Raw genomic sequence first — 9,870 nt, forward strand, 5'->3', positions numbered from 1 at the left:
AGGGAGTCTGCTTCTCCCTCTCCCACTCCCCCTGCTTGTGTTCCCTCTCTCGCTGTGTCTCTCTCTCTCTCTCTGTCAAATAAATAAAATCTTTAAAAAAAAAAAATGACGTAAGGACAATTTAAAAAGTAAAGTTAAATCCTTACCTTTAAACTGAGAGCCAGTATAACACAGTGGTTGAACACAGACTTTGGAGCCAGGCTGCCCATTTAAAATCTGGCTACACCATTTATTAGCTGTATGACCTTGGTCTTATCACCGAACTCTCTGTGCCTCTGTCTCCTCATCTGTAAAATAAAGATAATACTAGTACCTACTTTATAGTGTTATTAGTAATATTAAATAATTAATATATGTTAAGTACTTAGCTGTCTAGCACATAGTAGTATATAAGTGGTAAGTATTCATACTGTTTTTTACCTCATACCACGCACAAAAATAAAGAACAAAAGAATGAATATCCAGATGGATTAAAGAACTAAACATGAGGGGTGGCTCTCTTAGTTAGGACGCTGACTCTTGATTTCAGCTCAGGTCATGATCTCAGGGTCCTGGGATTGAGCCCTAGGTTGGGCTCTGCACTCAGTGGGGAGTCTGCTTGAGGGTTTGCTCTCTGCTCCTCCCCCAGCTCGTGCTCTCTCTCTCTCTCCCTCCCTCTCAAATCAATAAATCTTAAAAAACAAAAAACAACTATGGGGCACCTAGGTGGCTCAGTCACTTGGGCATCTGACTCATGATTTCGGCTCAGGTCGTAGTCTCAGGGTCATGGGATCGAGCCCCACGTCTGCTTGGGATGCTCTCTCTCCCTCCCCCCCCAGCCCCTCCCCCAACTCGCACACACACTGTCTCTCTCTCTAAAATGAATAAATAAATCTTTAAAAACTAAAATTAAAAATTAAAAAAGAACTAAACATAAAATCAAAGATATAAAGGTATTAAGAGAAAATATAGGAAACTAGGTTTTTTAATTATGGGATGGAGAGGACCCACCCAGAAGTGGTACAGGAAAAAAAAATAGATTCAGTTACAGAAATTTTTTAAAGATTTTATTTATTTATTTGACAGAGAGCAAGCACAAGCAGGGGGAGGGGCAGAGGGAGAGGGAGAAGCAGGCTCCTCGCTGAGCAGGGAGCCTGATGCAGAACTCGATCCCAGGACCCTGGGATCATGATCTGAGCTGAAGGCAGTTGCTTAACCGACTGAGCCACCCAGGCGCCCCTCAGTTATATAAATTAGTGAATGACCCAAGATACCACAGAAAGCTTTAAAATAAGCCATGGACTTAGATAAAATATTTGTAGCATTTTTATTTTTATTTATTTTTTTATTTGAGTTGACACACAATGTTACATTAGTTTCAGGTTTACAACTTAGCGACTTGACAAAGTTTATACATTATGCACAAGTGTAGCTGCCGTCTGTCCCATCCCCGTCTGTCCCATTACACCCATTACATGGCTAGTACCACATCACTGACTGTACCCCTTATGCCCTGCCTTTATGCCTGTGACCTGTCCATTCCGTAACTGGGAGCCTGGATCTCTTTCTTCCCTTCATCCATTTTGCTCAACCCCCACCTCTGTCCGCTTCGGCAACCATCAGTTAGTTCTCTGTGTTTATAAGTTTGATTCTGCATTTTGTTTGTGTATTCATTTGTTGTTTCAGTTTTTTTTAAGGTTCCACTTATGAGTGAAATCATATGGTATTTGTCTTTCTCAGTTTGACTTATTTCACTTAGCGTAACACCTTCCAGGTCCATCCATTCCTGTTGTCTCAAGTGGCACGAGCTCATCCTTTTTTATGGCTGTGTAATATTCCTCTGTGTGTGTGTGTGTGTGTGTGTGTGTGTGTGTGTGTGTGTGTGTACGTACACACCACACTTTCCTTATCCATTTGTCTGTCAATGGACATATAGGTTATTTCCGTATCTTGGCTATAATGTTGCAATAAACATAGGGGTGCATATATCTTTTTGAATTAGTGTTTTTGTTTTCTTTGTGTAAATACCCAATTGTGGAATTACTACATCATATGGTATTTCTATTTTTAATTTTTTGAGGGACCTCCATACTGTTTTCCACAGTGGCTGCACCAGTTTGCATTCCCACCAACAATGCATGAGGGTTCCTTTTTCTCCACATGCTCACCAACACTTGTTATTTCTTGTCATTTTGATTTTAGCCCATCTAACTGGTGTAAGCTGATATCTTATTGTGGTTTTGATGTGCGTTTCCCTGATGATGAGTAATGTTGAGCCTCTTTTCATGTGTCTGTTCACCATCTGTATGTCTTCTTTGGAAAATGTCTACTCAGGTCCTCTGTCCATTTTTTTAATCAGATTGTTTTTGGGGGGTTGAGTGGTGTACATTTTTTATATATTTTGGTTAGTACCTTGTCAGATATATCATTTGCAAATATCTTCTCCTGTTTATCACGTTGTCTTTTTATTTTGTTTCTGGTTTCCTTTGCTGTGCAAAAGTTTTTTATTTAAATGCAGTCCCAGTAGTTTATTTTTGCTTTTGTTTCCCTGGCCTTAGGAAACATCTAGAAAAATGTTGCTATGGCTGATGTCAGAGAAAGTACTGTTTGTGTTCTCTTCTAGGATTTTTATGGTTTCAGGTCTCACATTTAGGTCTTTCATTCATTTTGAGTTTGTTTTTGTGTATGGTCTTAGAAAGTGGTCCAGTTTCATTCTTTTACATGTGGCTGTCCAGTTTTCCTGGCACCATTTATTGAAAATACTATCTTTTCCTCCGTTGTATATTATTACCTCCTTTGTCATAGATTAACTGACCGTATAATCATGGGTTTGTTTCTGGGGTCTCTGTTCTGCTCCATTCATCTATGTATCCATTTTTAAATTAAAAATCAATAAAAAAAAGATTACCAACACCAGAAAAAAATGAGCAAAAGCAATAGCTTTTTTTTTGTAGCTAGGTAAGCTACAAAAGAAGACATGCAGTTGGCTAAGAAACACATACAAAAGTTGTTCAACCACAGAATTAATCAAATCAAGAAAATCTATATGAACAACAGTATATTTCTTTGTTAACATCAGGTGAAAATGGAGACATTTTCACTAAATTGGAGGGTGTGCTTGGGAAAATAACCAGTCAAAGGCTTGTGAGTGCCCCTGGCTTCTACTCTTATCTGTGCCACAAACATACTGTGTGACCCTAGGCAGATGGCACTGAATATCTTGGCCTCAATTTCCTTATTAATAAAAGGAGGTTTCTAGAGACTTCCACCTCTGTAATGGCAATATGAGAATCTGAATGGGCATGTTCCCTAGGAAAACAACCATACTGGTGAAAATTATAGAAAAAACAACTAGGGGCACCTGAGTGGCTCAGTTGGTTAAGCATCCAACTCTTGATTTCAGCCCAGGTTATGGTTTCAGGTTCGTGAGCTTGAACCCTGCATCAGGCTCCTCATTCAGCGGCGAGTCTGCTTGAGGATTCTCTCCCTCTGCCCCTCCCCCCCACTGGCTCACGTGCTCTCTCGCTCTCTCTTAAACAAAAATAAATAAATATAGGGGTGCCTGGGGGGCTCAGTTGGTTAAGCATCTGCCTTTGGCTCAGGTCATGATCTCCAAGTCCTAGAATCAAGCCCCTCAGGCTCCCTGCTCAGTGGGAAGCCTGCTTCTCCCTCTCCCACTCCCCCTGCTCCTGTGTGCTTGCTCTCTCTCTCTCTCCCTCTCAAATAAATAAAATCTTTAAAAATAAATAAATCTTTTAAAAGAAGGAAAAGAAAGAAAAAACAACTAAAGTCTTTAGAAATTGTTTTAAGAACATACAGAAAATGTAAAAGGATCTCTTCAAGAAAATCTACTAAATCTTGGTAGGATCCTTGAGAGTCTGTGCTACTTGAGCCATGACCCACTCGGCCCCCTCTCCCACCCCCAGCTCAGCATGATGGAAGCTCCACTCCAGGAAACTGTGGCCACGGAAACAATGCTCCCACTCCCCTCAGCCTCCCAGTTGAACGATATGATGTCCCACAAAGAGCAGCAGGCTGTCAGCACTTCTCTCCCACCTTCAGCTCCAAGCTACAAAGGCTAAATTTTTGGCAAGTATGGCCAAAAGAGTGAGGCCTCCCTTCCTTCTCCCAGCCCTCACTTAGAGGGCAAAGGATCTACCTCAGGCAAGTCAGACCACTGGGACCCTTGCCCCAGCTAACTCATAGGGCAGAGGTTCCCCACCCAAAGAGGCAAGCCGAGAACACTAGAGACTACCGCCCTACCCAGTACCCTACTCTAAAAGCAGGTGTATCACTCAGAAGAAAGGGGTCCACTGCCCCCCGCCAAAGCTCTGGAGCAGGGACTTAGAGATTTTTTCCCGGGGTAAGGGCAATCTATAAGAACAGAGGCTGTGTCCTGAGAAGCAACATAAGAGGCTTCCATGTGAGGGGAACAGACTTTGCCATAAAAAGAAATGAGTTACTGACACATGCTACAACATGGATGGATCTTGAAAGCATTATGCTAAGTGAAAGATGCCTGTTATAAGGACTACATACTGTGTGACTCCATTTATCTGAAATGTCCAGAACAGGCCAATCTATAGAGAGAGAAATTAGATTAGTAGTTGCCGAAAGATGTGGGAAGAGTATTGGGGGAAATGGGGAGTGACTAACGGGCACACGGTTCCCTTTAAAGGGGATAAAAATGTTCTAAAATTAATTGTGGCAATGGTTGCAGAACTCTGTGAATATACTAAAAACCATTGAATTGTACACTTTAAATAGGTAAATTGTATGGTACTTGAATTATATCTCAGTAAAACTGATATACACAATAATCACTTCAGGAGCCCCGAGGAGAACCTAAAGAGACAGTCATTGTGTTCCAGAACACCTAGTTTTGTTAGAAATTTGTATGACTGCTGTATTTATTAAGATGGTGAGGACAGAAAAAATCTGGCTTCTATTATGAGCCCCAGAAAGTCCTAAGAGCCAACACCTATATTTGCTGTCATTGACTTGTATGTCACCTAGGCCAGTCTAGGTCACTTTGGGGTGAGTAGCTGCGCTGATGCATTACTTTATTGACGATTAGTGATTCTCCTAAGCCACACTGGACATGAAATAAAACTCCTGTGGTGTTGCCTAACTCATGGAATGGCACCATCGTTTTTCTAGTTGCCTAAGCCAGACATATAGGCATCACCCCCCATTTCTGGTGTGTTACCAAGTCCTGTCAGTTCTGCCTCCTAAATAGCTCAGATTCATTCACTTCTTCCCATCCTCCACCATCACCAGCCTAGTTCAAGTTATCATCTTCACCTCAGCTACTGTAGGAAACGTTTAGCTGGTCTCCTTGCATCTCTTGCTTTCTTCCATACCTTTTTCCATCAAGTGACCAGAATGATGTTTTAGATTTTCAAATATGTGACCTTGCTTATCTTTGTCTGTAGTTTCCCACTGCTCTTAAAGACCAAAATTCTGCATGTGGCCTACATGGCCCTTGCCTCCCTGTCTGTCCTCATCCTGAGCCACTCTTTCCCTCACTCCCTGCCCCGTTAGCCACACTGTACTCAGCGGCGCCGCGAATTACCGACTGCTAACAAATCTGATAGCCTCTTTCTTTACCCTGGCCCTCATTATTAACCTCTGCCTCCTCACTGAAATCTGTTCCTGTGTCCTTTATTTTCACACCGCTCCTCTGCATTATCTTTTCACTCCTCCACCCAACTGTGAACATTTCCATGATTCTCTACTCTTTCCTTCTCTATATTCTGTAACTCTGTCCTTCAAGTGAATTGATACACTTCAAGTGTTACCTCAGTTCCAGTCCATACGGGCAACAGCTTACCTATCTCCCAAAGCTACCTCAAGCCAAACATGATTAAAGGAGAACTTATCATTATCTTGATCCCCTATCCCCAGAATCATCTTCCAGTTCCTCCTTTCAATGGTATCAGCATTCCCTCAGCCACTCAAACTATGCACTTTCGAGCCATTTTCAATTGATGTATCTTTCATTTCCCATATCAAAGCCGTTACCAGGTTTTATTGATTCTTCCTTTAGAATCTTCCTTACAGCTTTCCATTGCCACTATGTTAGTTCTCCCCGTTGTGCACGTCTTAGTCACTTCATCCTTAGACTCTTAACAGTTCCATTTAAATAGGTCTCGCTGTTTTCTCACACTCACGTCCATCCTAAACACCACTGGCCTTTCACTCTCAAGAAGACTCTAATTTCATCACTATCCGTTCCCTTCTCAGAAACTTTCAGTGATTTCTCATTGCCGGCAGAATACATTCCAAAATCTATGGCTTGTGATGCAAAACCCTTTACGCTCCAGGCCAGTGTTTCACAAACGACATTCCACAAGATGTTAGTAAATGGTCTGCATACCCTGGATTAAGCACAGTCACATGATTTCTTTTCTGTAAAACTTCCTGGGACGCTGAATGAACGAAGGTGCATTATACTGCTCCAAGAGGGTATGTGTAGAATGCAGCGTGTCCAAGACCTACGGGGCTGAAGAACCCTGTTTTTATTGACCATCTATTTTTCATGACACTAATGTTCCGAGGGAAAGGATTTAGGACATACTTAGGTAGCCCTACCCTACATTTCTCGTCCTAGTTCCCACTAAGTTCCCTACATAAATTGTCTGCTTAGGCCAAACACGTATTAGTCCCCCTGAGACGTGCACAACGTCAAGCACAGCCCAGGTCCTTATTTGTCCTGTTCTGCCCACACGGAATCCCTTCTCTTTCTCTGTATATCTAGATTATCATTTTTATTGAGATGTAAGTCATATATTATAAAACTCACAATGGTAAAGTATCCGGTTCTGCGGGTTTTCGTATGTGTTGTGCAAGCGCCATCAGTGTCCGAATCTGTAGCATCACTGTCACTCTGAAGAGACCCTGTAACCAGCAGGCGTCCTTCGCCATTCTTCCCCGCCCCAGTCCCTGACGGCCACCAGTCTGCTTTCCACGCATTTGCCTCTTGTGGAGATTTCCTATCATCTCTGGATGTCTAGGTCCGACTCCTCTACCCTAAGGCCATGTTTGTTCAGTCATTTGGTCGTCCGTTCAGTTACGATCGCGACCCTGTCAGACCCTGTGCCAGGCTGTGACTTTACAAAGGCAGATGCCACGCTGCCTTCAGGGAGCTCCCGGCCGAGTGGGGGAGACGGCCAACACCGTGTTACGAAGTGCTGTTGCGGTGCTGCGAACTGAGGGCCGTAGGAACCGAGTGGCGTGGGCATCGGGGACTGCCTCACAGAGGAGGGAGCCTTGGGGCATTGAGGCATTCGTTCGTGCAGTCATCCATCAAGCATCCGTTGTGCTCCCCTTCCGGGCCAGGCGTGGTGTGCGACTCTGAGGATACAGAGGTGAGCAAGGCTAATGCCCTGCACCTCCGTGAACGCAACCATCTGGCGGAGGACATAAATACATGCACGGAGGACATAAATACATGCACAGGGCCAAAGCAGGGTGCTTGGAGTTGTGTCAGGGACGTAAAGCTTGCTGTGGAAGCAGAGAGAAAGGAGTACGGGACTCTACTTGTGAGTTTGAAGAAAGAGTAGACATTTACCGAGTGGACAGGGCCGGGAGGTGGCGTTCCAAGGAGAGACGAGACCTCCTCTGACTGCGCCAGTCTGATGCTCGTTTGTTTGTTTTTTAACCGAATTAGAGCACCGACTGCCTGTGTGACTCTGCCTAGTCCTAATCACATGCCTTGTGTAGTCCTCTCTGTACACGGATGCCCTGGCTCCCCAGAGGCACTGTGTGGCCTTTGGGATAAGAGCCTTGTTTTGTCCCTCTTAGCGCCCTCATTCTCAGAGGGTTTTATGCACGGTGATTTCTGTAGACCCAAATGAGCTGAGACGTGGACACTCCCAAGAAACCGCGGCCCGAGTCTTTTGTCGCATTTCCCCCTTCAGGGCCTGTTGCGTAGATGAAGGGCTTTAACCTGGATCGAGCACGTGAATGCTCCCTTCGTGGTCCATCTCCTATACAAGAACCTGGAAAGTAGCTCCTCAGACCAATCCCTTTCTTTATTGCAAAATCTTGTGATCAGCCACGTTGAAGACTACTCTTAGGTGAAGGGACCATCTTAGAAATGGGCCCTTTTGTTCATAGCTCGGTACGTGTCGTCAACACAGAAGAGTAGTATTTTCCTTTTAATTACAATGGGTTGACTTTAAATAAAACGGCTTACCCTCCAAAATCAGGTTTTGCCTTAAAGCAAAAACTGAGATTTCCCGGAGAAGGAATTCTGCCTCAAGATTGTAACAGTGAAATCCTGCCCGAGTCTCCAGCCCGCTGGCTTGCCCTACAGATTTCAGACTCAAGATTGCAACATCATCTCTTACCTGAATATACAGCCTGCTGGCTTACCCTACAGATTTCCAACTTGCCAGCCCCCACAATTGTGTGAGCCAGTTCCTTAAAATAAATATATATGCAAAACCTAAAGATGAATATAATTTCTATTCTAAATACCCACTGATTCAGGTCGAGGAAATTAGCAGATTCGATAAAACTGCTTCTTGACAAGCTTCTCCGAGAATTAGAGATAATAGACTGAGGACACACCAAGGGGAGCCACCAACAAGACATAGGGTTTTCTCCTGTGTCAGGGAGACCAAGGCTGAGTCCAGGCGGGCCTCGGTGCTTTTTCCAGTTTACATGTCACTTCCTGAGGTCTTGCTGTGGAGCATTCTACAGCTGACAAACCTTCAAGATGCTCTCCTCCTACTCTCGAGGGGCTTGGCATTGTTCGTGGAGGCTGTGGCTCTTTCCTTGGTGTTAGCAGAGCACCCATGCTTGATAATGTTTAATAATAACGGGCACAGCACTGATACTGTTCTTGGATTTCAGGAAGGCTACCCAGAAACAGAGATTCTCTGGCTGATGATCAAGTCCTGGAACACTGGCATATTTATGTATGGCAGGAGAAAGTATGTCTCTGCAGAAAAATGGTGTGGCCTAGCCTTGCGTTTTCTTGACCACCTTGGCTCCCTCAAGAGAAGCTATGAAACTCAGGTGAGGAGGGAAGAGGACGAGGGGGGCCGAGAGGTTCTATCTGGGCACCCGGTAAAGACTCAGCCCTACCTTCTTGGCCGGGAAAGGATCCTGATCATTGTTCCTCGCAGTGCTTCCACAGAACTACGAGACTTAGGGGACTCTAAACAGTAACGTCTTAGAGTGAAAACCAGGAAGGATGGTGAACGCGGGGCGGAGGGCACCTAGGGAGAGCAAGTGGAATCTAAGAAGAATGTCAGGATAGAGCTCTGGAAAGATGCATCACCGTCGATGCCAGTGCAAGTGGGGAAGGACTGACCGCTGGGCCAACGATGACAGTTTCTGGAGGTGTTTTCTCGAGGGAGTAGTCTGGGTTGCAGACTTCTGGGCCACTAGCTAACCAGGAGAGGCTTGAGGGGGGGTGGGGGGAAGTCTTGCTACCAAATAAGAGCAAAGGCTATTTTATGTTTTAAGCACCTTCTCCCTTATAATCGCTGCTGTCCCGAGTCAACGGACCTCGTGCGATGGGGTCCCTCTTCCCTAAGAGTCTGGGAAGCGGTGCCACATTTCCTTGTGTCTCAGGAAATCTATCTGCTGTTCTCTTTCCCAGGTGAATATTCTGTATAGTGAGCTTGTGGAAGCGCTGGATCGAAAGAAGGGCTCACTTTTTAATGAAGAGTGAGAAGTGCCGGGACAAGGTGTATGAGCAGGCAGGCTGCCAGCAACCTGAAGATGTTTGGTCCTGAGATGCTGAGCATTTACGTTCTTGCCAGACTTTCTCCTAAGTTTTTTGTTACTGTTTTCTCAGGACCTATTTTCGATGTTGTCAAATGACAGTTTCTAAAATAAAAGCATTTTGACTTTTACTGTGGTGACCAGCTCATT

At 44.4% G+C, this 9,870-nt stretch overlaps 1 protein-coding gene across 1 annotated transcript in view; it reads left to right on the plus strand.

Annotated features, from left to right (window-relative positions):
- The window catches only part of TEX11 (testis expressed 11), a 299,675-nt gene extending 289,824 nt beyond the window's left edge, over positions 1 to 9,851 (plus strand). Inside the window, exons 29-30 of the mRNA XM_078065032.1 lie at positions 8,842 to 9,006; positions 9,596 to 9,851. Coding sequence (XP_077921158.1) covers positions 8,842 to 9,006; positions 9,596 to 9,667 — 237 coding nt within the window. The 3' untranslated portion in view covers positions 9,668 to 9,851. The remainder of the gene's footprint in view (positions 1 to 8,841; positions 9,007 to 9,595) is intronic.
- Positions 9,852 to 9,870: the final 19 nt, after the last annotated feature.

Source organism: Halichoerus grypus, chromosome X, assembly GCF_964656455.1.
Source record: "Halichoerus grypus chromosome X, mHalGry1.hap1.1, whole genome shotgun sequence".
NCBI classification, from domain to species: Eukaryota; Metazoa; Chordata; class Mammalia; order Carnivora; family Phocidae; genus Halichoerus; species Halichoerus grypus.